This window comes from Gallus gallus, chromosome 34 (genome assembly GCF_016699485.2).
Source record: "Gallus gallus isolate bGalGal1 chromosome 34, bGalGal1.mat.broiler.GRCg7b, whole genome shotgun sequence".
NCBI lineage: Eukaryota > Metazoa > Chordata > Aves > Galliformes > Phasianidae > Gallus > Gallus gallus.
In genome coordinates, this window is record NC_052565.1 from 1,344,047 (window position 1) to 1,370,225 (window position 26,179).

At 64.8% G+C, this 26,179-nt stretch overlaps 4 protein-coding genes and 1 long non-coding RNA gene across 11 annotated transcripts; 4 read left to right on the top strand and 1 right to left on the bottom strand.

Annotated features, from left to right (window-relative positions):
• Positions 1-290: 290 nt before the first annotated feature.
• On the top strand, positions 291-2,953 carry CDK2 (cyclin dependent kinase 2). The gene is made up of 7 exons (NM_001199857.2): positions 291-520; positions 601-678; positions 1,049-1,169; positions 1,243-1,413; positions 1,486-1,587; positions 2,217-2,420; positions 2,525-2,953. The coding sequence occupies exons 1-7, from the start codon at positions 405-407 to the stop codon at positions 2,627-2,629; spliced, it is 897 nt and encodes a 298-aa protein (NP_001186786.1). The 5' UTR covers positions 291-404; the 3' UTR covers positions 2,630-2,953.
• A 1,033-nt stretch (positions 2,954-3,986) lies between these two features.
• On the top strand, positions 3,987-9,113 carry RAB5B (RAB5B, member RAS oncogene family). Of its 3 annotated transcripts, none has more exons than XM_046904931.1 (6): positions 3,987-4,634; positions 6,053-6,307; positions 6,502-6,653; positions 6,757-6,879; positions 6,955-7,048; positions 7,597-9,113. In XM_046904931.1, exons 2-6 carry the CDS (start codon positions 6,145-6,147, stop codon positions 7,710-7,712), a joined length of 648 nt encoding a protein of 215 aa, XP_046760887.1. In that variant the 5' UTR covers positions 3,987-4,634; positions 6,053-6,144; the 3' UTR covers positions 7,713-9,113. The 3 variants fall into 3 exon arrangements, with proteins under 3 accessions (XP_046760887.1, NP_001186777.1, XP_040510650.1); NM_001199848.2 differs by having other exon boundaries at positions 3,987-4,057; XM_040654716.2 differs by lacking the exon at positions 3,987-4,634 and adding an exon at positions 5,770-5,929.
• On the top strand, positions 8,676-12,238 carry SUOX (sulfite oxidase). 2 transcript variants are annotated; one of them, NM_001396676.1, is made up of 4 exons: positions 9,196-9,522; positions 9,632-9,674; positions 9,821-9,986; positions 10,101-12,238. In NM_001396676.1, the coding sequence occupies exons 1-4, from the start codon at positions 9,228-9,230 to the stop codon at positions 11,517-11,519; spliced, it is 1,923 nt and encodes a 640-aa protein (NP_001383605.1). In that variant the 5' UTR covers positions 9,196-9,227; the 3' UTR covers positions 11,520-12,238. The 2 variants fall into 2 exon arrangements, with proteins under 2 accessions (XP_015155798.1, NP_001383605.1); XM_015300312.4 differs by lacking the exons at positions 9,196-9,522; positions 9,821-9,986 and adding an exon at positions 8,676-9,139.
• A 682-nt stretch (positions 12,239-12,920) lies between these two features.
• Positions 12,921-25,618, top strand: IKZF4 (IKAROS family zinc finger 4). 4 transcript variants are annotated; one of them, XM_046905003.1, is made up of 9 exons: positions 12,921-13,027; positions 13,961-15,223; positions 15,596-15,650; positions 16,640-16,744; positions 19,450-19,710; positions 20,080-20,247; positions 23,123-23,272; positions 23,469-23,600; positions 24,844-25,618. In XM_046905003.1, exons 3-9 carry the CDS (start codon positions 15,611-15,613, stop codon positions 25,572-25,574), a joined length of 1,587 nt encoding a protein of 528 aa, XP_046760959.1. In that variant the 5' UTR covers positions 12,921-13,027; positions 13,961-15,223; positions 15,596-15,610; the 3' UTR covers positions 25,575-25,618. The 4 variants fall into 4 exon arrangements, with proteins under 4 accessions (XP_046760959.1, XP_015155792.2, XP_025001262.2 ...); XM_015300306.4 differs by lacking the exon at positions 13,961-15,223; XM_025145494.3 differs by lacking the exon at positions 13,961-15,223 and having other exon boundaries at positions 15,599-15,650.
• Positions 22,039-23,581, bottom strand: LOC112530903. The gene is made up of 3 exons (XR_003072631.3): positions 23,447-23,581; positions 23,019-23,360; positions 22,039-22,216 (listed from the first exon to the last, which is right to left on the bottom strand). It is a non-coding gene; the product is annotated as an uncharacterized LOC112530903 (long non-coding RNA).
• Positions 25,619-26,179: the final 561 nt, after the last annotated feature.

Genomic DNA, 26,179 nt, shown 5'->3' on the forward strand with positions numbered 1-26,179 from the left:
GCACTGTGTCCACAGCACCGTGGGCAGCCTGATAACAACCCGGGCTCAGGGCCTGTACCGCAGCCACGGCGGCTGCTCTGCTGCCGGTGTCCCGGGGAAAGAAGGGACGCGGGGACGCGGCCGCAGCACCCCCGAACGCTCCACGCGTGGGCCGAGCAGCGCCCGCCCCGCGCCTGTCGCTTTAAGGGATCTCCCGCGCCGCCCCCCGCCTGGCCGCCGGCTCAGCCAATGGGACGGCGCGGGGGGCGTGGCCAGCGGCCGGCGGGAAGCGGCGCGGGCGGGGCCCCGGGGTTGTGGCGCGCCGGGGGAAAGCGGCGGCCGCGATCGCTCCGTGCCCGGCCCGGGACCCCGGGACACCCCACCCCCGGGCCGCGCCCCCCCGCCCGGGGCCGCCCCCCCACCCAATGGAGAACTTCCAGAAGGTGGAGAAGATCGGGGAGGGCACCTACGGCGTCGTGTACAAGGCCCGGAACAAGGTCACGGGCGAGGTGGTGGCGCTGAAGAAGATCCGGCTGGACACGTGAGCGGGCGGAGGGCTCCGGGGGGCACCGGGGGGGCACGGAGGGGCACCGGGAAGGGCTCAACCCGTTCCTCCCCCAGGGAGACCGAGGGCGTCCCCAGCACGGCCATCCGCGAGATCTCGCTGCTGAAGGAGCTCAACCACCCCAACATCGTCAAGTGAGGGGGGGCACCGGGGGGGTGGGGAGCATGGAGAAGGTCACGGAACATCTGTGGGAACACTGTGCTGGCAGCCTGCTGTGTGGGGAGGTTTGGTTGGGGGGGTCCAGGGGCTGCAGGGGTGTTTGGGGGCTGCAGAAGGCCTGAGGGGCTGGGGGGGGGGATTGAGAGCTACAGAAGATCCGGGGGCTGTGGGGGTATCGGGGGGCTGCGGGGGTGTCCGGGGAATGCAGAGGGTCTGGAGGCTGTGGGGGGGGTCCAGGAGCTGTAGAGGGGTCTGGGGGCTGCAGGGGGGTCTGGAAGCTGCGGAGGGTCTGGATGCACTGGGTGGGGTGGGGGGCTTCTATCAGCCAGGCCACCCCTCCTCCAGACTGCTGGACGTGATCCACACGGAGAACAAGCTCTACCTGGTCTTTGAGTTCCTGCACCAGGACCTGAAGAAGTTCATGGATGCATCATCCCTGGGCGGCATCGCGCTGCCCCTCATCAAGGTGGGTCGGGGAGGGGGTGGCGGGGGGGCACGGGGCAATGCTGACCCCCACCCCTCCCGTCCTATCCCCGCAGAGCTACCTGTTCCAGCTGCTGCAAGGCCTGGCCTTCTGCCACGCACACCGCGTGCTGCACCGTGACCTCAAACCCCAGAACCTCCTCATCAACGCCGACGGTGCCATCAAGCTGGCTGACTTCGGGCTGGCCCGCGCCTTTGGGGTGCCCGTGCGCACCTACACGCACGAGGTGAGTGTGGGGATGGGGGGCTGTGGGCAGTGGGGAAGGCCCTGTGCCCAACGTCTGCCCCCCAACCCACAGGTGGTGACGTTGTGGTACCGTGCGCCTGAGATCCTGCTGGGCTGCAAGTACTATTCGACTGCTGTGGACATCTGGAGCCTGGGCTGCATTTTTGCTGAGATGGTGAGCAGGGGGAGGGGGATGGAGGAGGGGGGGGGGGGGGGGCTGCGTCCCCCTGGGAGAGCAGCTGCTACTCCAAGAGGCACCTGGGGTCACTGAGGGGTGCTCTGGAGGCACTGTGGGGTTGCCCTGAGGACACCAAGGGGACACGGTGGTTGTATTCTGGGGACCCTAAGGACCTGCCCTGGGAAACACCATAGGGGATGCCGTGCTGATACCCTGGGGACACAAAGGACCTGCCCTGCTGACACCTTTGGGATACACTGGGGATATCCTGGGGATGCCACCAAGGACGTGCCCCGGGCACACTGAGAGGACACACTGCGGTCACGTTCTGAGGTCACCAAGGACGTGCCCTGGGGGGGACACCAAAGGGCACTGTGATCACACTCGGGGGACACCCAGCACGTGCCCTGCTTTGCCCCCATCCCGCTGTCTCAGCCCTGACGTCACTGTGCACGGGGCCGACCCGCAGGCACTGAGACACAAAGGAGCTCTGTGGGTGCTGGGGGGGGGGGGGGAGGGGAGGGGGTGTGGGGGAGCATCATGTGAGCCCCCAGCCCAGACCTGGCATCACGGGGCGGTCACGCGGGGTCGGGGCCGTTTGATCCCGGTGCCACCACCACGTGCAGGTGACGCGGCGCGCGCTCTTCCCCGGGGATTCGGAGATCGATCAGCTCTTCCGTATCTTCCGCACGTTGGGGACACCGGATGAGGCCGCCTGGCCCGGCGTCACCGCGCTGCCCGACTACAAGCCCAGCTTCCCCAAATGGGCCCGGCAGGATCTGGGCAAGGTGGTGCCGCCGCTGGATGAGGAGGGCCGCAAGCTGCTGGCTGTGAGCACAGGGCTGGAAGGGGGGAGGAGGGCAGGGAGGGGATATGCAGTGAGGAGCCCCCCCCCCCACACCCCCTCACCATCCTCTCTTCTCCCTCTCCTCAGCAAATGCTGCACTACGATCCCAACAAGCGCATCTCGGCCAAGGCAGCGCTGAGCCACCCCTTCTTCCGCGACGTCACCAGGGCTGTCCCCCACCTGCGCCTGTGAGCACTGAGGTGGGGGGTGGGCACGTTGGATGAGGACAGCGCAAGCACGGAGTGGGACCCCCCCCCCCACCCCGGCCCCCAGGACTGCTCGGGGCAGGGCCCCCCCCCCCCCCTTGCCTGGGCTCTCGGCACTTACAGCTGGGGGTGAGGTGGGGGGGGTTATGGGGGGGGGCAGAGCATTCCCCCTCCCTCTGTCCCCCTCTGCTCCGTCCCCGGGGTGGCAGTGGGGGTCCACCTCTTCCCCTCCCCCCCCGCGGGCTTTTCCTCGCTGACTTTTGTAACTTCTTGGCCATTTTGTAGTTGACATTTAAAGCTCTTTTGTGCAGCTCCTGCCCAGCAGCGCCTCTGGGATGTGGGGAGAGTGTGGGTGTCTGCCCCCTTATGAGCCCCCTCCATCGCTTGGGGGAGGGGGGTGGGGCAGTCTGTCCTCTGTCGCCTGCCTGCCGCCCCCACAGCCCCATCCTGTGTGTCTGTAGGGCCCCTGTGACCATAGGGCCCCCCTCTGCCTGCCCCCAGGCCCTTATGGGGCCCTATACATGCCTTGAAGTACCTGTAGGGCCCACATGTGTCCTATCTCTTTACAGCACCTGTACACGTCACGTGGCCCCCGTAGAGCCCATATGTGTCCCATAGTCCCTATACGGTCCATATGTGGCACCACGTCCCAGTGGCCCCCATTCATGCCCCCATAGTCCATCCACGCCCATAGGGTCCGTGTAAGGCCCCGGTCCCTGTAGGCTCCGCCCCCTGACGCTGTAGAGCGCTGCTATTGGCCAGGCTTAGCTCCGCCCCCGCCGAGGGCCACAGCGTTAAGGCGAGGGAGAGCCACTGGGGGTCAAAGGTCGCGGCTCCCGGCGGCCCTCGCGCGATCGGCCCTCTCCCCGCAGCCCCACGGGCTGTCTGTCAGTCATGGGCAACATGGCCCGTGAATGGCCGCGAGGCACCGCCCTGCGCTTCGTCACTCATCGCGCCGCCAGCCGTGGGTTGGCCGGGCTGGGCCTCCTCTGCCCTGTGATTGGTCACTGCTGCTGCGGGGGTCCGCCCCCTTCAGTCACCTTATTCGTTGCCGGTGCCGCCCCCTCAGCGGCGACGCTTCCCACTGGCCAAGTGCTCCGTCATTCACCTCCGCTCCCGCCTCCCCGCGGCGTTCTTGCTGTCCCCTGCTGTTCACTGTTCCCCTACTCCCATTGGCGGCGCCGCGCTGCCCATCCGTCCAATCGCCGCCTTCCATAGGCTGCCTCGCGCGGGGCGGGGGAGATGACGCACAGCCCGCCACTCCCATTGGCGGTGCGGACCGGAAGAGGCGTGCCCGCCGCCCCGTCGCGCGTCGCCCATTGGCGGAGCCGCGCCTTAATCCCGCCCGCGAGAGGAGGGCTGGGCTGAGGCGCTGTTTGTGTGCTCGGGCCGCAGCGGGAGGCCGGGGCCGCAGGTACCGGGGCCGGGGCGGCGTCTGCAGACGGGGCCGAGCGATGGGCCGGGTCCCGGGCCGCCTCCCGCGCGTGCAGGCTTTTGAGCCGGGCCGGGCTCGCCCAGAGGGGCCGGAGCAACCGGGTCTGGCCTGGGCCTGGGATTGGGCCCGGCCTGGGGCGGGGACCGGGTCCGCTGTGTCGCGGTGCGCCGAGCGCCCGGGGAGAGCCGTGGGGTGCCGGAGTCCCGCGGGCCGAGCTCGGGGCCGAGCGGCCGCTGGGCCCGGTTCTGTTCCTTCGGTATCCGCAGGGGCTCCTCGGTACTGAGCCGAATCCCTCCGGTTCTCCCCCATACCGATCTCCCTGCGGCTCCGCCCGCTCCGACGCACCGGCGGGGAACCGGGAGCGCTGCCGCCGCGGGGGGGGGAGAGCGAACTCCCGGTGTTGGCGCCCGCGCGAGCCGCCCCCGGGCCTCCCCCCCGCACCCACCCCGGGGACCCCGAGCAGGCGGCACCCGGCGGTCCGGTGAGGGCCGAGAGAGTGCGACCGTCCCGGCTGAGCCGAAGGGAATCGGTGCTGCATCCGGCAGAGCTGCCCGAGGTGAAGAACGCACCGGGACCGGGCAGTGCGGGCTCTGTAAAGGATCCCCTCGTTGTCACGGAGGTTGCCGGTCCCGCAGCCGCCTCGGTGGTGGCGTGAGTGCGGTTGGGACATAGGAGAAGTCCGCCTGGTAACAGGAAAGCAGTTGGCCCTGGAGGCTGTTGCAATGCTGCGCTGTGTGGCTGCTGGCCGCGGTGCTCCCGGGGGGCTGCGGGTCCTCGTAGTGTCGGGGTGGGGTCCTATGATGGAGGGGCAGTGAGGCATTCCCTCCCAAAATAGCCCGTGCGATGCGGAGCTGTCGCTGCTGCAGCTGTGTGCTCTGTGCTGGGGGAAGCTCTGTGCACCACAGTGCCCCGTGGTCGGTGCCTGCTGGGGGTTTATGGTCCTACGTGTGCATACGGAGCTCTCTGCTTCACACCTTGAGTCACGCTTAGTGAGCACTGCTGGCTGTGATGTGAAGGTGTGGTGGGAGGAGGTGTGTGTGTGTGTGTAGTTCAGCTCAGCTGCTGCTGCAGGTGAGGGGTTCAGTGTAATAGGAACAGCCGGTGGTCCCGGGGCTGGGGGGGGGGCCTGTAGGGTGTGTGTGCTGCACCACACCATAATGCAAGTGGAAGTGCAAAGGTGAAGTAGAACCCCCCCCCCCCCAAAGGGGTGGGCCCAATGGGGCTGTGGGTTCTGGGGGCTGTGAGGCCCCTGGGTGGGCTGAAGGTACGGATTCAGCGCTGTGCAAAAGCGCTTCGTTTGCAGCCGTGCGTGGGGGCGCAGGCACTGATAGCCTTCCCTGTTGGCTGTGCTCCAGTACCCGTTTGTGTCCTACAGCCGGCTCAGCCCATGCATGGGAGATGAGCCTTTAAAAAAAATAAAATAAAATGAATGAGATTAGCTCGAAAAGCACACAAACCCCGCTGTCCCAGCGTGGGAGGTGAAGGACTCGGGCTGCACGGTGACCCATCAGTGTTCCCTGTGGCCAAAGGAGCTGCTGGTGCGGATGGGATGCGCTGTCCTGCCTGCTCTGAGTGCGTGCTGAGGGAAAGCAGAAAGCAGGGGGAAAAAAAACTCAGGCTGAGGAACTTGGAGGCTGAGCTGTGGAGTTGGTTCCCAGCTCCTCCTCTGGGCGGGGAGAGGTGAAGCAGCTGAGGAATCTGTGCTGTGTGGCGCAAACAGGAGCAGCCCAGGACGGGAGGCTCAGCCTTGTCCTGGCAGGGGTGCTGCCTCCCCTGGGCATCACTTGTGGGTCAGCCTTTCTCATCCAGCTCCTGGGAATCTCTCTGGAGCTCTGCAAGCAGAGCAGTCAGGTCCTTGTTGTGCGCCCAGGGGTGCCTGTGCCCTCCAGGCCCTCTACTGAGTGGTGTGCGTTTGGCTGAAGGGATTTACTGGCTGCAGCACGCAGTGGCCCAACTGCTTTCCTCCCCTTCCAGGACTGCCTGGTGGAACCAACGCCAGCGCTCCCAGCGTCGGTGCCTTCCTGGCTGTCCGCTCAGCAGGGCAGGAGCCCAGCAGCAGCCCGGCCATGACCAGCAGAGGAGCCGCCAGGCCGAATGGGCAGTCCCAAGCCAGCAAAATCTGTCAGTTCAAGCTGGTGCTGCTGGGCGAGTCAGCGGTGGGGAAATCCAGCCTGGTGCTGCGCTTCGTCAAGGGGCAGTTCCACGAGTACCAGGAGAGCACCATCGGGGGTGAGTCGGTGAGGGGGCACTGCCTGCAGGGTGCACCAGTGCCTGGGAGCAGAGCTCCTGCAGCTGCCATCTCCATTTTTTGCCTTGTGCCAGCTTCACTCTGCTGTAAATGCCATCCCCGCGGGGCTGGGTGGTCGTGGGCAGAGCGCGTGGGGGCAGCAGTCTGATGCTCACAGCCTCCTCCCTCCCGGCAGCGGCGTTCCTCACACAGTCTGTCTGCCTGGACGACACAACGGTGAAGTTTGAGATCTGGGACACAGCAGGCCAGGAGCGATACCACAGTCTGGCCCCCATGTACTACCGGGGGGCACAGGCTGCCATCGTGGTCTACGATATCACCAACCAGGTGAGGTCCTCGGAGCACGTTTGCCCCCGTGGTGGGGGAGGGGTCCATTTGGGGTGCTCACCTGGTGGTAACCTCACTTCTCCCCCCCCCCCTCTGCTCCCAGGAAACATTTGCACGGGCAAAAACATGGGTGAAAGAGCTGCAGAGACAAGCCAGCCCCAGCATCGTCATTGCGCTCGCGGGCAACAAAGCCGACCTGGCCAGCAAACGTATGGTGGAGTACGAAGTAAGTGTCAGCCCCAGTGCCCACCCCACAGCCTCCCCGTGGCTGCTGGACCCTCACCTGGGTGCTCTCTTCCAGGAGGCACAGGCTTACGCAGATGACAACAGCCTATTGTTCATGGAGACGTCGGCCAAGACAGCGATGAATGTGAACGACCTCTTCCTGGCCATCGGTGAGGCTGCGGGTGGGGGGGGGAGGGTCCTGCAGGGTAGGGTGGGGTGGGGGTTGGGGGTCCTGCAGGGTGGGCTGGGGTGGGGGTTGGGGGTCCTGCAGGGTGGGCTGGGGTGGGGCTGGGGGTCCTGCAGGGTAGGTTGGGGGTGGGGCTGGGGGTCCTGCAGGGTAGGTTGGGGGTGGGGCTGGGGGTCCTGCAGGGTAGGTTGGGGGTGGGGCTGGGGGTCATGCAGGGTAGGTTGGGGTGGGTTGGGGGTCATGCAGGGTAGGGTGGGCTGGGGTGTGGGGTCCTGCAGGGTGCAGTGGGGTTGGAGGGTCCTGCAGTGTAGGGTGGGGGGTCCTGCAGAGTGGGCTGGGGTTTGGGGGGGGGTCCTGCCCTGCAGGGCTGTGCAGTGTGGAGCTGATGCCTTATGAGCGTGGTGGGGGGCTCAGGGGAGCTCTTCCCCCTCCTTGGGGCAGCACTGGGAGCAGCAGCATCGCTCTGTGTGCCCGTCCCCGTGGCACTGCATCCCATAAACAGCCACGCTGATGCTTCTCTCCCCCTTCCAGCCAAGAAGCTGCCAAAGAGCGAGCCCCAGAGCACGAGTGGTGCAGCAGGGAGGAGCAGAGGCGTGGACCTTCACGAGCAAACCCAGCAGAACAAGAGCCAGTGTTGTAGCAACTGAAGGGCAGCCTTCGGCAGTGGCCTGCGAGCGAGGAAGAGCTAAGATATAACCTCCACCCCCCCCCGTCCACCACACCACACCTCACCTCCATAACAGCGCACCGAGAAACCCACCCGAACCAGAACCCTCCCGAGAGCTCTTAACTGCACTTTTTAATGCTTCAAAACCACCACCAGACACCCGTGACCACCATCCTGACGGCGATGGAACTACATCCGCCGGGGACTTAACTTCCAGAGAGAGAGAGAGAGAGAAAAAAAAAGAGAGAGAAAACAAACCAACAAACTCTTCTTCACTTTGTATTATAAGTGCAAATAGCGACCTAACCGCAGCTCCTCCCTCTGCCTTTCTCCCTCTTCCACCTCCCTCTTTGCTCTGTGGGCTCAGCCCCGCTCACGTCTCCCCTCCTGGTGGCGCGATGGCAGCGCATCCTCGGGGTTGGCTTTGTGTGTGACCGACTGAGATGGCACCGGAGACCTCTGGGAAAACGTGGGGTTGAAATACGGATTTATTTTTGTAATTTTCTTTTTTTTCCCTTTATTTTTTTCCTCCCTATGGCTGTCCGGGAGGGAAAAGCTGCAGTGTCCTTCACTTCCTTCCTTGGTGGCCTTTTGTTTATTATTTTTTCTTTGCTGAAGGTTTGGAAGTGCCTGGGAACCTTTAGTGAGGGGAGAGTGGGGGGGGGGGGATGCAGAGCCAGCAGGACGACCCTAACAGCTGCCTCTGCCCCCCCCCCCCCCCCAATCCCTGTGCTGTGATCCCAGGGCTTGCAGAGCCCCGCTCTCACTTCGTCCCCCCCATTCCTCCTCCTGCCTTTGGTTGGCGCTCGAGTTGGGGGTTCTGCCTCTCTTTGCTTTTCCCTTCGGCTCCTGTTTGCTCTGGAGGTTGGGAGCAGAGGAGGGAGGTGAAAGCGTTCGTTCCTTTCTCCTCTTCCCGGATGGAACTCGGATCCCTTGGGCTGCTGCCAGGCGCCGTGCCCTGCAATGCAGCCCGGAGGCCATTGCCCTCTCCCTGCACCCAACAACCACCTGGGCTCCCCGGGACCCTTCTTTGTATGGGTTGGGGAGGGGGGGGGCTTTGCCCCCTCTTCTTGTGGGAGGTTGGGGGTCCCGCATGACGCCCCGCAGTGGGGGCTGAGCAGATCGCAGCTGTGGGGCTGAGATCCAAACCTCAGCTCTGCTTTACCCCTCTGCATGGCCCGAGGACGGCCCCCCCCCCCCGGGGGGAGTGAGGGGGGGACACTGCAGCTTTCCCGACCCTCTCCATTTTCCCCTCTGTCTCCGCTGATTTGTTTGGTTGGGTTTGTTTGGGTTTTGGTTTGTTTTGGTTTTTTTTTTTCCTCCTTGCTTTGAGGAAGCTCCTCCATCGCATTGAAATAACGAATCGTGGTAACAGAACTCAGCTGCTGATTTACCGATGTATTTAATGTAAGTAAAAAAAAAAAAAAAGAAAAAAGAAAACGAACGGAGAGAGAAAAAAAAAAACTACAGAAATAATGAGGAACAGCGCCGTGTAATGGGGGGGGGGGGGAAAGGGGAGGGGAACCGGGATGGGGGGGGCAGTTGGAGCCGTGTCCGTATCCGGCTGCGCCCCGATAACGCTTATCGCTACGGCGGGCGGCGGCGCGCCCCGCCCGGAAAGGGTCGCGCGTGGGGGAACTCCGCCCGCGGCCCCTTTAACGCGCGCCCCCAATGCCGGTGGGGGGGGGGGGGGGGGGGGGGGCGTGGCGTGGCCCCCCCTTCTCTGTCCCCGCCCCTTCGCCCCTCCGTTAAAGCCTTCGGCCCCGCGCAGCGCCGCGGTTGCCACGCAGGTGCGCAGGGGGGGGGGGGGGCGGGATCCGTTACCGGCGGCGGGGGGGGGGGTGAGGGGGGGTGGCGTCGTGGACCCCCCCGCCCCGCTCTGAGCGCTGCCTCCCGCAGGTCCCGCCGCTATGCTGCTGCTCCGCGCTGTCCCCAGGCGCAGGTAGGACCCCCCCCCCCCCCCCCCCCCAACACACTCAGAACTGCCTCCGGTGCGCCCCGCGGGGACCCCCTTCCCCCCCCTCCTCTCCTCCCCCCACCCCGCCTCTCTCCGCCCCCGGGCACCGCTCAGCGCCGCTCTCTCCGCAGAGTCCGTCTGCCCCCCCCGCCGCTCTCCCAACACCGCGGCTCCTCCCGGACGGACATCGCCCCCGGCGGTCCGGGCCCGGGGGGGGGCGGCGGGCGGGTGGTCCCGGTGCTGGCGGCGCTGCTCGGCCTCGGCGCGGCGCTGAGCTACGGAGAACGGCGGCGACGGGTGAGCGCGCACCGGGTGGGGAGCGGAGTGGGGGGGGGTGGGCACCGGGGGGGAGGTGGGTCCGGGCTGTCCCCGCTGACGGAGCCGAGCCCCCATCCTTCCCCCCCCTCCCAGGCCGCTCACGCCGCCGCCGCCCCGTCGTACCCCCGGTACACGCGGGAAGAGGTGGGGCGGCACCGGAGCCCCGAAGAACGCGTCTGGGTGACCCACGGCACCGACGTGTTCGACGTCACCGACTTCGTGGAGCTGCACCCGGGGGGGCCCGACAAGATCCTGCTGGCGGCGGGGGGGGCCCTGGAGCCCTTCTGGGCGCTGTATGCGGTGCACGGGGAACCGCACGTCCTGGAGCTGCTGCAGCAATACAAAGTGGGCGAGCTCAGCCCCGACGAGGCACCGGCGGCCCCCGACGCTCAGGACCCCTTCGCCGGGGACCCCCCCCGGCACCCCGGGCTGCGCGTCAACAGCCAGAAGCCCTTCAACGCGGAGCCGCCGGCCGAGCTGCTGGCCGAGCGCTTCCTGACGCCCAACGAGCTTTTCTTCACCCGCAACCACCTCCCGGTGCCGGCGGTGGAGCCGAGCTCGTACCGGCTGCGGGTGGACGGTCCCGGCGGCCGCACGCTGTCGCTGTCCCTGGCCGAGCTGCGGAGCCGCTTCCCCAAACACGAAGTGACGGCGACCCTGCAGTGCGCCGGGAACCGCCGCTCCGAGATGAGCCGCGTGCGGCCCGTCAAAGGGCTGCCGTGGGACATCGGTGCCATCAGCACGGCGCGGTGGGGCGGAGCGAGGCTGCGGGACGTCCTGCTGCACGCCGGCTTCCCCGAGGAGCTCCAGGGCGAGTGGCACGTCTGCTTCGAGGGTTTGGACGCCGACCCCGGGGGCGCTCCGTACGGTGCGTCCATCCCTTACGGCCGCGCTCTCAGCCCCGCCGCCGACGTGCTGCTGGCCTACGAGATGAACGGCACGGAGCTGCCCCGGGACCACGGCTTCCCCGTCCGCGTGGTGGTGCCCGGCGTGGTGGGCGCACGCAGCGTTAAGTGGCTGCGCCGCGTGGCCGTGAGCCCCGATGAGAGCCCCAGCCATTGGCAGCAGAACGACTACAAGGGCTTCTCCCCCTGCGTGGATTGGGACACGGTGGATTACCGCACGGCGCCCGCCATCCAGGAGCTGCCGGTGCAGTCGGCCGTCACTCAGCCGCGGCCCGGAGCCGCGGTGCCGCCGGGGGAGCTGACGGTGAAGGGTTACGCGTGGAGCGGCGGCGGGCGCGAGGTGGTGCGCGTGGACGTGTCGCTGGACGGGGGGCGCACGTGGAAGGTGGCGAGGCTGATGGGGGATAAAGCTCCGCCGGGCCGCGCGTGGGCGTGGGCGCTGTGGGAGCTGACGGTGCCGGTGGAGGCGGGGACGGAGCTGGAGATCGTTTGCAAAGCGGTGGACAGCAGTTACAACGTGCAGCCCGACAGCGTGGCGCCCATCTGGAACCTGCGAGGGGTGCTGAGCACCGCCTGGCACCGCGTCCGCGTCTCCGTGCAGGGCTGACGGCCCCGTGGTCCCATCCCCCCCCCCCGTGGCTCCATCACCCACCTCCATGGCACTGTTGCCTCCATGGCTCCATCACCCTCTGGCACCATCACCCCCCCCCACGGCTCCATCCCCCCCCTGGTGCCATCACCTCCGTGTCTCCATCACCCCATGGTCCTACCCCCCCCTCCCATGGCCCTATCACCCCCCCCCCCCCAGCACTGTCACCACATGACAGCATCACCCCCATGGCTCTATCACTCCCATGGCACTGTCACCCTGTGTCTCCCTCACCCCTATGTCTCCATCCCCCCCGGCTCCGTCACCCCCATGGCTCCATCCATCCCATGGCTCCATCCCCTCCATGGCCCCATCACCCCCCCGGCACTGTCACCCCATGGCCCCATCACCCCATGACAGCGCCACCCCCATGGCACCATCACCCCCATGTCTCCATCCCCCCCCCTCATGTCTTCATCACCCCCCTGACTCCATCCCCCGCCCCCCATGGCCCCATCCCCCCCATGTCTCCATTCCCCCCCCCTCACGTCTCCATCACCCCCTGGCAGCATCACCCCCCCATGTGTCCATGACCCCCCGGCACTGTCACCCCCCGGCAGTGTCACCCCGTGGCCATCCCTGGATGCAGCCGTGCCGCCGCCGGCACGAAGGTCACCACTTTATGGCCCCTGAAAGTGAAAAGCGTGAAAGCGGCTCCATAAAGATTGCGCAGCTTTTATGGACTCCATACTTTCTGGGGCAGCGCCGACTGCGGGGTTGGGGATCCCCGCGGCTCCGGGGGGGCCCTATGACCCCAAGTGACCCCACATCACCCCTTATGACCCCAAGTGACCCCACATCCCTATGGGACTCCCCGCGTCCCCACGTGACCCTCCGACCCCGCGGGACCCTCAGCCCCTCCCGGAGCCCCTCCCCGTCCCCATATCGCCCTCCGCTCCCATAGGACCCCCTGCGCCCCTCAGACCCCCCCCCACCGTCCCACTGTGACCCCATGGGCCCCTCCACGTCCCCCGGGCCCCCCCATATCCCCACATCCCCCTCCTCCCCGTGCCCTCCCCCCCCCCCGGGGTCTCTCTATCCCTCCGTACCCCCCCATCCCCTCTCCCCCCCTTACCCTCGGTGTCCCCCCCCCGTCTCAGCGCTTCGCTCGGCGCTCCCTCTCTCTCTCGGCGCTCCGCAGCCCGCACTGCTTCGGGCCCCATCGATGCGTTCGGCGTTCGGCCCTCCCCCCCCATCCGCCCCCCCCCCCGCGCCGCCCGCGGTGGCCGCGCGCCCCCCCCGCCCCCCCCCCCCCCCCTCCCGCCGGCGTTGGGCGCGCGGCTGCGCGCGGGGCCCGGAAGTGGCTCGGGGCGGGCGGGCGGGGGGGGGGGGGGGGGGGGGCCGGGCCGGGCCCTCTTCAGGTGAAGCCGCCGCCGATGGAACCGGAGCCGCCGCCGGGCCGCTGAGCCCCCCCCGCCGCTCCCCGCGCCCGGGCCGGGCAGGGGGGGCCGCCCCGCGCCGAGACGGTGAGAGCGGTGGGGGGGGGGGAACCGAGGGGGGGGGGGGGCGGTGCGAGGAGCGCTGCTCGGAGCTGCGGGGCGGCCCCCGGCGGCCCCCCCTCCTCCCCTCCCTTCACCCCAACGCCCCCCGGGTCGGGCGCGTTCCGGAGCTCCTCCGCCGGAATAGGGGCGGGGGGGGGGGGGGGGGTCGGTAACGGGGGCGGCTCCCGGTGACATCTCCGCGAACAATGGCAGCGGCGGTGACAGCGGAGCTGTGCCCGCAGCCCCGGGGGGGGGCACGGGGGGCTCCGGGCTCCCGCAGCCGCTCAGCACCGGGGGGGGGGGGGGCACCACGTCCCCCCTCTCCCCCACCCACCCGGTCCGGGTTTCCCGGGCTCACTCTGTCCCCACCGTTGGTCCCCCCCACCCCCCCCCGGTGCCCCCCAGCTTCGTTTTGACTCCTCGTCCCATCAGTTCTTCCTCCGCTCACAGCCGCTGTGCTGTTGGCTGGGGGGGGGGGGGGTCCTGGAAAGGGAGGGGGGGGGCACCGGGGGGGGACCACTGTGGGTATTGGGAGCAATGGAAGCGCCGTATGGGGTCAGATCGGTGGATCTCTGTGCGGCTGTAGGGCAGTGTGGGGTCTGCGGGGCGTTGGGGTTGGTGGCCTCCATGCTGGGGGGGTGGGGGGGTGGGGGTGAGCCATAGGACGGAGCTCGCAGCCCCCAGAAGATGGGATGGGGTTGGGGATGGGGATGGGGATGGGGATGGGGAGGCAGCGCTTCCCAGCAGCACAGGACGGGATGCACCACGGAGGGACTCAGCCCCAGGTCCTTGAGGATGCTTCCATCGGAACCCCGACTGCGTGGAGCCGGGATGTGGGACCACAGCTGTCCGAAGTGCTGCTCTGCATCCTCCACCCCCCCCAGGAGCTCATCTTCCACCCCCCCCCCCCCCCCCCAGGAGCGCATCATCCCGAGCAGTGCTGGAGGACCTCCCCCCGTTGGCCGCGGGGGTTATGGGGAAGCGCTGCCCTTCCATCCCACGTTGGTTGGTTGGCTTTGCTGTTGGTTGGCTTTGCTGTTGGTGACGGTGCGGCTTTTGATGCTGCACGAAGAGCCCCCAACGATGGCCTTCATTGCTTCGAGCTCCGACTTCATCCCCGGACCTCATCGGCGCTGTGCGTCCTCCATCCACGGCCCTGCGGGTGAAGTTATGGCAACGGACGCCCCAGGAGGGGGGGCTGCCCCCGTGTTGGGGCGCAGTGTGGGGTCCTGAGCTGCTGCCCACCCCCCCCTATTTGGCTTTGGGTTCGCACCCCGTGGAGTTTTCCTCCCTCCACCCCACGGAGCTCCGTCGGCCGCCCCGTTTCTGCTGCAGCGCCGGTTCAAAGTAAGGGAAGGAGAGCTGTTTGGTGATGGATAAAACACAACGGGCTGCTGCCTTTCCTCCTGGCTTTGGGGCTGCCCGGCCCCGTGGGACCGTAGAGATGGACCTCGGTGCCGTTCCAATGTTGCGGCCCTTCTTCTCTACGGCTCCGCGCGCTCCGATTCGTGGCGAAGGCGGAAAAAAAGCTCTCATGGTGGAAAACGGAGCGAATGGAAACAATGCTTCGGGAAGAGAAACTGCAGGGATTGCGTCGTACCGCCCTCACCCCGCGTGTGAAGGCAGTGGGTCCATCCTTGGGGGGGGGGGTCAGGGGGCTGCGAGCTGCGGGGATGGCTGCGCAGGGCCGGGATGGGGGGGCGCACGCTGACCCTGCTGTCCTCAGGAGCCCCCCCATGTGTGCTCAGCACAGAGGACGTCTGGATGGCTGCGTGCTCAGCCCCGGGCTTTGGTTAAACTGGGCTGCTGGGGGGGGGTTTGGTTTCCCTGAGTGCGGCCCCTGGGGGGGGCAGCCCTTCTTTTAGTGCTGAGCGCTGCTCCAGTTTCGGCGCGGCGGCGCTGAGGTCTCTGCTTGGTGGCACCAAATGCTGTGTGTGTGGAGGGGCCGGGGGTTAGAAATGAGGGGAGGGGGTCTCGGCCCCATTGCCCACAGCTCAGAGGAGCTCAGGGCTGCGTGCCCACCGCTGCCAGGCTGGGCTGTGCTCCAGAGAGGGGACTTTCCCTGCACAGCTGATGGCACTGCATGCAGGCGATGTCTGAGTGTAACGCAGCAGAGCGAAGCAATGGGAATGGACCAATAAGAGCCACTTGGATGCGGAATGTGTGCGCTGTCCCAGCAGGGTGGGTTTCCCTCTCGCTTTGGTGTGGTGCCTGCAGACCTTTGGGCACAATGCTGGTGTTGGCATTCGCTCCTATTGCCCCACACCCAACCCTTCCCATCAGCAGAATGGCACCAGACGTCCCCACTCTGTGCTGCCAGTGCTCCGTCACCGTCTGTCCCTGGGGTGGGTGATGGCTCTGTGCCCACACTGTGCCCCCCCCACGGCTGAGTTTGTGTTCCCCCGGGGCTGATGGTGATGTGGGGCTGCGCTGTGGGAGCTCAGGGTGAGCAGAGCTCTGCCCCAGACGTGTTTTATTTGGGGGGGGGGGGGGGAGAGATGGCTGAGTACCTCCTGAGGGCAAACTCTGACTCTGCTCTGCTCTCTCTTTCAGCAGCGCACCTTAAGGATGGATATAGAAGACTGTAATGGACGGTCCTACATATCTGGTACGTCCCATCTTGATTGCCACCTGCTGTTTTGGGTGGCTGGCTTCGTAAGGTGCTCACCAGACTTCAGCATCCGGCCCTGTTCATTAAGGAGCTGGGGAGAATGAACGCTGCAGGCCTGACAAACAGCTCATTAATGAGCTGTGCCAAGCCAAGCCCTGGAGGTTTGGGCTGAAGTTTGAGTGCTCGGGGCTGTTGGATGGGGTGGAAGGGGTCAGGGCGCAGCCCAGGGCTGCTGTGCTGTTAGGGGGGGATCATTGCCTCAGGGCTGTGGGTGCTGTGCTGACCCTGCAGAGCGCTCCCTGCTGCTGGCTGTGGGGTTTGGGTGCACGGAGCTGAGCTACCCTGAAGTTGGGCTGCTGCTCTGCTTGGCTTCTCCTTCAGCCTGGAGCCTGGCTGGAGGAAAAGGCCATTGGGGCACAGCTGTGTCCCTCTCAGGGCAGTGGGGATGGGGATGCTGCCAGGCTGAGCCCATCCAGCAGCAGTGCTGGCATTGGCTGAAGCCAGGAGCTCCCCGGGGAGCCACACCGTCTGCCAGTGCCATGGGCACCTCCGTTTGTTTTTGGAGCAAAGGAAATGTGACCCAGTATTCCCTGCAGCACGCTTGGCAAGCTGTCAGCCAGGGGCACGGCGGGGAGGCTGGGGGAGGGGGGGGGGGGCACAGCACTGTGGGTCCTGTCTGTCCCAAAGGGGGGCTGAGCACAAAGCTCCTGTGCTTCCCATCCCAAAGTACTTCGCCCTCCCCGCTGTGGGCTGGGGGCTGTGGGCACGGCTCTGCTGCGTGCTGCTGCCACGTCCCACCTGTGGGAATGGGCATGGGGCTGCTTCTTGGGGAGGGGGGAGGGGGACAGATACCTGCTGGGGGTCATCCCGCTGTGTGCCCCACGCAACACTGCTGCACGCCAAGGGGTCTGCGGGGCTCAACGGCGGGGGGGGTGGGCAGCTTCAGGGCTCACTCACATCCCTCTTCCCTCTCTGTGTTCCCAAAGGCAGCGGGGATTCCTCTCTGGAGAAGGAGTTCAGCTCGGCCATCGTGGGAGCTGTGGTGAGCACACCCAACAGCCAGCACTCCTCCCCCAGCCGTTCCCTCAGCGGTGAGTGCCCCCCAACCCCCCTTAACCCCCCCCCGAGGTCTTCATGGGTCCGCTTTTCAGGTGGCACTGAGATCCTCCACCAGCACTGTGGGTCCGGGCTGTCCCATTGGGTGTTGTACTGCTGCCACCCCACAGTGCTGCCTGTGGGCTGAGCTCTGTGGGGCCAACGGTGGCTGAGCAGCACTCGGGGCAGCGGGTGGGTGTCCGTGCTGTGGCTGTGCTCTGCAATGGGGCCGTCTATCAGATGGTCTCCACTGAGGGATGTGGGACTGAGCAGTTCGAGTGTTCCCTCTCTCCCTGATGGAGCACGGAGTTGTGCAGCACTCCCCCATCAGCAGAGGAACTCCCCTGTGATTGACCCACGTGCAGTGGTGGGGACACCTCTGCTTCAGTGCTGGCGTTTCAAAGCAGCCCTTTCTGAGCCAGGGTGAACAGATGAACACCGATTTCATTCTCAGCAGGGGTAACGTCGTGAGTCACCTCCACTGGACCGGGGTGTGTGTGTGAGGGGGGGGCATTTTTCCAGCTATTTGTTATCTATTTGCCCTCTAAAAACGCTTAGAAGCTCTGTGAAGAAATGAACCGCGCTCTCCACTTCAGGCTCCTGTTGGAAGCAAAAGGAGCTGAGCACGTGGACCAGCTGAAAGGGCAGTAAGGAGCCCTTCCCCGTGAGCAGCAGGACGCCGGTGATGGCATTGCTCTGATCTGACTTGACTTCACAGCTGGTTCATCCAGCAAGCATCGTGCCCCAGAGGAGCAAGAAGATTATATAACCTGTTCTGCCAGAGGAGACGGCTCTCCAGCACGGCCGGACTCAGCGTTGGTTCTGAAAGGAGAATTACAGAACAATAGTTGGCCTTCCTCCTGCGCCCGGGAGAAAAAAACAACTCCTCGGGGGATCTCTGATTGGGTTGGGGGGGGGGGAAGGGAGAAAATCAAAGTGCAGTGAATGTCAGTGCACCCGGGCGGCTCCTGCCGCCGAGATTGGGGTGTTTTGCTTTGTGTCTGTGCTCCCATGGGGTCCCCCCCCCGGTGCTCCCAGTGGCACTGGGCAGTGTGGAAGGAAGGTTGTGGTTCTGCCAGGAGTGCTGTGGTTGCTGAGCCCCCCCCCCCCCGGGCTGCAGCCTGCGGTGCCTTTGGCCGATGGCTCAGCAGACAGCCTGGAAGTGTCTGTGGTTGCCAAAGCTGGGCTGGATGCGGAGCTGCTGTTGCTGAGAGCCTCTCTGGGAAGGCGGTGTTGTCTGCGGGACAGGAGGGGAAGTGAGGCAGTGAGAGCTGGGATTCCTGGGCTCCTCACTCAGCTTCGTGCCCGGACCCACAGCTGAGAGAGCCCTCTGCCCCCAGCAAAGACCCAAACGAGCCCTGGGGAACACATCAGCATCGGGTCTGGAAGCTTCTGGGATTCCTGCAGGGCTGCGTTCCCATTGCTTGGATGCTGGAATCATCCCTGCAAGCAGCAGCAATCTCCTTTGTGTATGTAAAGTTCAGCCCCAACAGCTCCCCGAAGGGCTTGGAAAGATCCTCGTGCTTTAAATGGAAGAAATGGGATGTTTCAAGGGATCCCTGTGAGTGTTTGCTTTGAGGCTGTGGGCTCTGTGTGCTGCCACGTGGGTGAGCCGGGCCGGGTTTCAGAGCAGCACAGGGGAGCAGAGCAGGTGGTCCCAATGTCCACGGCACATCCTAAGGGATTCCCTCCCACTCTGCTCAGTGGGAGGATGCTTCCCAACGAGGTCAGCTGAGGACGTGCTCTGCGTGGCACTGCTCTGCCTCCAGGAGGGGTCTGGAGGTGAGGCTGAGGGAGAGAGCAGCTCTGTGGAGGTAGAGGAGGGAAGGAGGAAGGCTCCTCTCCCCATCTGTGCCAGCTCAGCCCTCGCCGCCCCATTGCCATCCTCTGGAGCCCATCTGATCTGTGGCATTGCACAGCTTGCTGGAGCAGCCAGGAATGTAGGTCGCTTGCAGCTGCCCCGCTCCTGGTGCTGCAGGAGGAAGGAGAGATGTGTGTGGGGGGGGGTCTGTGGCAGTGTTGCCCCCAACTCCATGCCCTCCAGCTCCGGCCAGCAGTGCCTGTAGCTCTGCTGGGCTCTCCTGGGCTGCCCTTTGGCTCTCCCGGGGTGGGCAGAGCCCTGGCAGGGGGGGATCTCCAGCATGTGGGACCTTTGCCCAGCAGCCACATGGGTCGCTGTGTTGTCACCCTGGGCTCTGGTGGCTGTGTGCTCTCGTAGTGTCTGCTCCCCGCAGTGCTGTCCTGCTCGGCTTCTCTCTGTTTCCATAGTTGGATCCCAGGTTTTCCAGCAAGGGTGAGAGAACCAGCAGAGTGCTCTTCTGCTGCACGCTGGGCTTTGCTGGCCGAGGACTCACAGCGGGCTCTTCGTGCCAGGAAACGTGGAGCCTTTATTGACTCGCAGTCAACGTTCAGTGTTTTCTGCGTCCTCCCAAGTGCTTTCAGTGGCTTTTCCTTCCCCCTCTGCCTTTGGATGAGGGGAACAAAATGCTTTACACCCACAGTCGGTCGCCAAAGCACCAAAGCGGTGGCCTTTAGGACATGCAGGCGGCCATCCAGACCATAACCCCCGTGCTCAGTGCCCTGTTCCAACATCCCCAGCAGCACAAGGAGATGCGTGCTGTCAGAGCAAAGAGCCCCATCAGTGCCTGCTCCTTTAGGAGCAAACCCTGCCTGAGCTGTGTCCTTTCTGCCCCCCCTGCAGCCAGCTCCATCAAGGTGGAGATGTACAGCGATGAGGAAGGCAGCCGGCTGCTGGCGCAGGAGGACCGCATGCTGGAGAAGGACGACAGCGTCATCGTGGAGGATTCCCTCTCCGAGCCCCTGGGTTACTGCGATGGGCCAGGCCAGGAGCCACACTCCCCCGGTGGCATCAGGTTGCCCAATGGCAAATTGAAGTGTGACGTGTGTGGCATGGTGTGCATCGGCCCCAACGTGCTGATGGTGCACAAGCGCAGCCACACGGGTGAGTGGGGGTCAGGGGTGGGGGGGGGGGGGGATGGAGCTGAGCTCTGTTTTCCTGGGGGTGGGGGTGGGGGTGGAGGGATGGAGCTGAGCTCTGTATTCCTGGGGGTGGGGTGGGGGTTGGAAGGATGGAGCTGAGCTCTGTATTCCTGGGGGGGGGGGGGGGGGTGGAGGGATGGAGCTGAGCTCTGTTTTCCTGGGGGGGGGTGAAGGGATGGAGCTGAGCTCTGTATTCCTGGGGGTGGGGGGGGGGGTGAAGGGATGGAGCTGAGCTCTGTATTCCTGGGGCTGGGGGGGGGGGGGGGGGGTGGAGGGATGGAGCTGAGCTCTGTATTCCTGGGGGTGTTTCATGCTCTGCTGTGTTGTGCAGGAGAAAGGCCGTTCCACTGCAACCAATGCGGGGCTTCCTTCACCCAGAAGGGAAACCTCCTGCGTCACATCAAGCTGCACTCCGGAGAGAAGCCCTTCAAATGTCCCTTCTGCAATTATGCCTGCCGGAGGAGGGACGCCCTCACCGGACACCTGAGGACTCACTCCGGTGGGTGCCCGGCCGGGGAGATGGGGAGGGATGCACTGAGAGGTGGGAGCTGAACCCGGCCCACCCAGCAGCACTGTACCTCGGTGGGTCAGCCTGAGCTTTCCTATGGCACGGCACCGACGTTGGGTGGGTGGTGGGTGGGGTGTTGGGGGGTCGTTGTGTCCTGGATGTGAAGCTGGGGGTGTTGGAGGTGCTGGGCTCGCTGCATCTCTTTCTCGTAAAGATAAATGTTTAATGGGTTTTATTGAGGTCCCACCCTTGGGTGTGCCCTGCCCCGATGGAAACACGGAGCACGGAGGGGTTCCGTTTGCTTTCTTCTGACTGTTGGCTTTGCTGGACGTGACGTTTGAGAGGTGGTTTTGCCTCTGGTTCTGTTGTGTCTCAGCTGGTGGGGCTGTGGGTAGCCCTGCCTGGCAGTGCTGCTGGGGCGGTTCGGGTTCAGTTGCCCAGAAGAACCCATTCCCCCTGGGAACGAGGTGAGCTTAATGGCCTCTGACACTTATGGGAAGAACAGGCAAAGAAATCCGGACCCTGGAATCTGTCCTTATCTCTGAGGATAAAAAAAAAAGAAGCCAGAAGTGGGTGGCTGGAGGCAGCAGAACCCCTCCTGACATCGGCTGCGGAGAGCAAAGAGCACATGTGTGCTCCTGCTGTGCTCGGGTGTGGAGAGCAGCGCTGTCCCCATCCTGCTGGACGGCTGGGATCCCCTTCCCTGGGGTCAGAACCCCAATTCCTGATGTCAGAGCCCCTCATCCCTGGGGTCAGACCCTTACTTGTGGGCTCAGTTCCCCCCTTCCCTGGGGTCAGATCCCCTTTCCTCGGTCAGAACCCCAATTCCCAATGCCAGATCCCCCCTTCCCTGGGGTCAGATCCCCCTTCCCTGGGGTCAGAACCCCAATTCCTGTTGTCAGATCCCCCCCATCCTTGGGGTCAGATCCCCTTTCCGGGGTCAGAGCCCCTCATCCCTGGGGTTAGACCCTTCTGGGTACAGTTCCCCCCTTCCCTGGGGTCAGATCCCCTTTCCTGGGTCAGAACCCCAATTCCTGTTGTCAGAACCCCCCATCCTTGGGGTCAGATCCCCTTTCCTGGATCAGATCCCCCCATCCCTGGGGTCAGAATCCCCCATCCCTGGGATCAGAGCCCCTCATCCCTGAGGTCAGACCCTCACTGCTGGGTTCAGTTCCCCCCATCCCAGGGGTCAGATTCCCTTTCTTGGGGTCAGAACCCCAATTCCTAATGTCAGATCCCCCCATCCCTGGGTTCAGTTCCCCCCATCCCGGGGGTCAGATCCCCTTTCCTGGATCAGATCCCCACATCCCAGGGGTCACATCCCCTTTCTTGGGGTCAGAACCCCAATTGTCAGATCCTGTTGTCAGATCCCCCCATCCTTGGGGTCAGATCCCCTTTCCGGGGTCAGAGCCCCTCATCCCTGGGGTTAGACCCTTCTGGGTACAGTTCCCCCCTTCCCTGGGGTCAGATCCCCTTTCCTGGGTCAGAACCCCAATTCCCAATGTCAGATCCCCCCATCCCTGGGATCAGAGCCCCTCATCCCTGAGGTCAGACCCTCACTGCTGGGTTCAGTTCCCCCCATCCCAGGGGTCAGATCCCCTTTCTTGGGGTCAGAACCCCAATTCCTGTTGTCAGAACCCCCCATCCCTGGGACCAGAACCCAACTGGGAGCCTTGCCAGCCTCCCCCAGCTGCTGCCATATGAAGGTGTCTGTGAGCCCTCGCCGAGAGACACAGAAGTGGGACACGTCCTCACAGCACATCAAACAGCAATCAGTCTATATGGGAGCTAATTACCGGGAAAACCTTCGTTTAATGTGGATTTCACAGGTGAGAGCCGGGCGCTCGCCCTGCCCGGCGGATGGCAGCAGCGCAGCTCTCCCCTCCACCCCTTAACAAAGCCATTTGGATCTCACACCATTCCCACGAGGGACTCAGCAGCTTTCATCTCAGATGATGTGCTGTCCAAAAAGGAGAGGCGTTCAGATCCAGATCAAACGCACTGCGTGGTGCTGGGATAGATCAGAGGCTGTGCACCCCCACCCTGCCCCCCCCCATCCCCCCTGGGATGGCTGTACTGAGCACTGGGGACCCCTCTACCTCACAGACCCGAGGCTGGAGGGGATTTTGGGGTGGGCTTTGCGTGCCCTATGGGTGCTGTGTGTTGCATGCCTGCACCTCGGGGTCCTGAGGAGACCCCACTGCAGCCGCTGCCGGGGAGGGGGCGGCCCCTATGCGCAGCATTTGGATGTGACAGCGAGGAGTGACAACACAGAGCTGTGTGGGGAACTCAGAGCTGAGGAAGGGATGGAGGTCAATGAGATGTGATGCGATTTGCAGCCGAGGCTTTAACAGCTAAATGGAGGGAGCGACTCCTGGTGTGCCTTCCTGTGCTGACGCTCAGGGCCTGGCAGCACCCCCTCCTCACCCCCCACCTTTGGACCGTGACAAAGCCACGTTCAGTGCAGGAGCACCGCTGAGAGGGGAGCGGGAGGGGTGCGCTCAGCATTGGCTTCTGCTGGCTGAGCTGGAGCTCCCATAGGGAAATGCACCGTGGTCCTTTTGCTGCCCTCTGGTTGGGAGCAGCGGGGAGGCAGCTTTGTGCCCACTGCCTCGGCCATGGTGATGGGGCTCCGGGGGCTGTGGGTTGGGGCTCCGGGGGCTGTGGGTTGGGGCTCTGGGGGCTTTGGGTTTGGGCTCCATCCCAGTGCTGTGAAGCATCACTTGGAGCGCACAGCAGCTTCTCAGCGCTGACCCAACTACCTGTACAGAGGTGCCAGAGCAGAGCCAGCCTGGAGCTCAGTGTGTGTGGCTCGGTGGCCACCTGCACGTCCTCACGGCCTGATTTCCATCGGTGTGTTTTGCAGTCTCCTCCCCCACCGTCGGCAAGCCCTACAAGTGCAACTACTGCGGCCGCAGCTACAAGCAGCAGAGCACGCTGGAGGAGCACAAGGAGCGCTGCCACAGCTACCTGCAGAGTCTGAACACTGAGCCTCAGGCGCTGGCCGGCCAGCAAGGTGGGTGCTGGGGGTGTGCAGTGGTGGGGGGGGTCGCAGCCGGAGCCCCCCTGCTGTCCGTGCATGTCCCCACATCCGTGCCCAGTGGCTATGGGGTAGAAGGTGCTTACCGGGGCTGGCACAGCGGGTGCTGCCTCACCACATCCCACTTCTCTGTGCCACCCACTGCCTGACCTGCATCCCATTGCCTCGCCAGGTGATGAGATGCGGGACCTGGAGATCGTGCCGGACTCTCTGCTGCACCCCTCTGCCGACCGGCCGACGTTCATCGACCGCCTGGCCAACAGCCTCACCAAGAGGAAGCGTTCCACGCCTCAGAAGTTCGTGGGTAAGGGGCTGCTCCCTCCCCAGCATGGGCAGATGGGAGAGGGGGGCGGTGGGGGGTGGGGATGAGGCTCACTGATGGCTCACGCTCTGCAGTTGGGCGCTGTCGGTGCTCGCATTGCGCCTTCCACCCTGCGGGCTGGGGAGGGATGGGATAGGATGGGGTGGGATGAGATGGGATGGGGTGGCGTGGAGTAGGATGAGATGGGATGGGATGGCATGGGGTGGTGTGGTGTGGGATGAGACAGTATGGGATGGGATGGGGTGGAATGGGATGGGATGGGATGGAATGGGATAAGACAGGATGGGATGGCGTGGAGTAGGATGGGATAGGGTGGGATAGGGTAGGGTGGGATGAGATAGGATGGGATGGGGTGGGATGGGATAGCAGCGGGGCTGTGCATGGGTTGGGGTGGGATGGGATGGGGTGGGATGGGGTGGAAGAGCAGCAGAGCCGTGTGTGGGGTGGGGTGAGATGGGACAGCAGTGGGGCTGTGTGTGGGATGGGGTGGGATGGGGTGGGAAGGGATGGGGTGGGATGGGATGGGACAGCAGTGGGGTTGTGTGCAGGATAGGATGTGATGGGAAGGGATGGGATGAGTTGGGACAGTAGTGGGGCTGTGTGTGGGGCAGGATGGGAAGGGATGGGATGGGGGTGGGATGGGGATAGGGCTGTGCATGGGGATGAGATGAGATGGGATGAGATGAGACAGGATGGGGTGGGGTGGGATAGCAGTGGGGCTGTGCGTGGGGTGGGGTGGGATGGGATGGAAGAGCAGCAGGGCTGCGTGTAGGGTGGGGTGGGGTGGGATGGGATGGGATGAGATAGGATGAGATAGGATGGGAGGAGATGGGATGGGATAGCAGTGGGGCTGCGTGTGGGGTGGGATGGGACAGCAGCAGGGCCATATGCAGGATGGGGTGGGATGGGATGGGGTGGGGTGGGATGGGATGGGACAGCAGTGGGGTTGTGTGCAGGATAAGATGTGATGGGAAGGGATGGGATGGGTTGGGACAGTAGTGGGGCTGTGTGTGGGATGGAATGGGAATGAGATGGGATGGGATTGGGATGGGATGGGGGTGGGACAGTAGTGGGGCTGTGTGTGGGATGGGATGGGAATGAGATGGGATGGGATTGGGATGGGGGTGGGACAGTAGTGAGGCTGTGTGCAGGATGGGATGGGATGGGGTGGGGTGGGGTGGGGGTCCCGGTGCCCGCTCTGACGCTGTCTATCTCCTGCCCACAGGAGAGAAGCAGATGCGGTTCGCGCTGTCCGACCTCCCCTTCGAGGTGAACGCCGGCTTTGAGAAGGACGTGGAGATGGTGTCGGCCCACCACCCCCTGGACCCCTCCTACGGCAGCTCCCTGGCTCTGATGGGGGGCGAACACCTTCGCCCTCTCCGCCTGCCCCCCACAAACTGCATCTCAGAGGTGACCCCCGTCATCAGCTCCGTCTACACCCAACTCCAACCCCTGCCGGGCCGCCTGGAGCTGCCGGGTGGCCGCGACGTCGCCGAGGGCCACGAGGACGCGGCGGACGGGACGCAGGCGCTGTACCGGGGACGGGAGGGGGGCGGCGCATCGCCCACCAACGGCTGCCACGACTCCACGGACACGGAGAGCATCCACGAGGAGCGGACGGCTCAGCCCCCGCCGGGAAACGGCCCCGGCAGCCGTCACAGCCCGGCGTACGCCAAAGAGGACCCCAAAGCGGCGGAGGGAGCGACGCGTTCGGCGCCGAGCGGCGGCGGCGGCGGCCGGGATGCGCTGCGGGTGGTGACGGAGGACGGGGAAACGGTGCGAGCCTTTCGCTGCGAGCACTGCCGCATCCTCTTCCTGGACCACGTCATGTTCACCATCCACATGGGCTGCCACGGCTTCAGAGACCCTTTCGAGTGCAACATCTGCGGCCATCACAGCCAGGACCGGTACGAGTTCTCCTCGCACATCGTGAGGGGAGAGCATAAGGTTGGCTGAGCCCCCCCCCCCCACCAACCCCCCCATCTCACCTTCTCCCCCCCCCCACCCCCACTCTCAGACCCCCCCCCCCCCCACCCCCCTCTCCAGAACTCTTCTTTTGGTTCTCTTAATTTTGGGGTTGTTCTTTTTGTTGTTTGTCGTTCCTTTTTTTAACTCCTTTGCACTGAACTTTGGCTACAAAAAGATATTTAAAAAAAAAAAAACAACACAATAATTAAAAAAAAAAAAGACCCCCCCCCCCCAAACCCCCCCCAATCCTCCCCAACCCCCCCCCCACCCCCTCCCAGCCCCCCCAACCCTTCCAACCCCCCCCCCCACCCCACGGAGGGGAGCTCTTAACAATTTGCCTTTTTATAAATGGAGTTATTTAATATTAACGGACTTTTTTGTGCTTCCCCCCCCCCTCCCCTCCCTCCCCCCCCCCTTTTCTCACTCTGTTATTTATTGAGCTTTTTAGTTTCTCTTTTTATAACTCTTTCCCTCCCCCCCCCCCCACCCACCAAAGTCTCGCGTGAATTTTTGAGACGTTCCCTTTGGGGTGTCGGGGGGGAACCCCCCCCCCCAACCCTCACATTAGGTGCTATAACCCCAGGGGGGGCTCT

Excerpts from the sequence above, each read along its gene's own strand:
- CDK2 (NM_001199857.2), top strand. The coding sequence starts at position 405 with ATGGAGAACTTCCAGAAGGTGGAGAAGATCGGGGAGGGCACCTACGGC. Across the intron at positions 521-600 it reads AAGAAGATCCGGCTGGACAC|GGAGACCGAGGGCGTCCCCA; the intron begins GTGAGCGGGCGG and ends TTCCTCCCCCAG. Across the intron at positions 2,421-2,524 it reads AGGGCCGCAAGCTGCTGGCT|CAAATGCTGCACTACGATCC; the intron begins GTGAGCACAGGG and ends CCCTCTCCTCAG.
- RAB5B (XM_046904931.1), top strand. The coding sequence starts at position 6,145 with ATGACCAGCAGAGGAGCCGCCAGGCCGAATGGGCAGTCCCAAGCCAGC. Across the intron at positions 6,308-6,501 it reads CCAGGAGAGCACCATCGGGG|CGGCGTTCCTCACACAGTCT; the intron begins GTGAGTCGGTGA and ends CCCTCCCGGCAG. Across the intron at positions 7,049-7,596 it reads CGACCTCTTCCTGGCCATCG|CCAAGAAGCTGCCAAAGAGC; the intron begins GTGAGGCTGCGG and ends TCCCCCTTCCAG.
- SUOX (NM_001396676.1), top strand. The coding sequence starts at position 9,228 with ATGGGGGGGGGGGGGAAAGGGGAGGGGAACCGGGATGGGGGGGGCAGT. Across the intron at positions 9,523-9,631 it reads GCGCCGCGGTTGCCACGCAG|GTCCCGCCGCTATGCTGCTG; the intron begins GTGCGCAGGGGG and ends TGCCTCCCGCAG. Across the intron at positions 9,987-10,100 it reads ACGGAGAACGGCGGCGACGG|GCCGCTCACGCCGCCGCCGC; the intron begins GTGAGCGCGCAC and ends CCCCCCTCCCAG.
- IKZF4 (XM_046905003.1), top strand. The coding sequence starts at position 15,611 with ATGGATATAGAAGACTGTAATGGACGGTCCTACATATCTG. Across the intron at positions 15,651-16,639 it reads TGGACGGTCCTACATATCTG|GCAGCGGGGATTCCTCTCTG; the intron begins GTACGTCCCATC and ends GTGTTCCCAAAG. Across the intron at positions 20,248-23,122 it reads ACACCTGAGGACTCACTCCG|TCTCCTCCCCCACCGTCGGC; the intron begins GTGGGTGCCCGG and ends TGTGTTTTGCAG.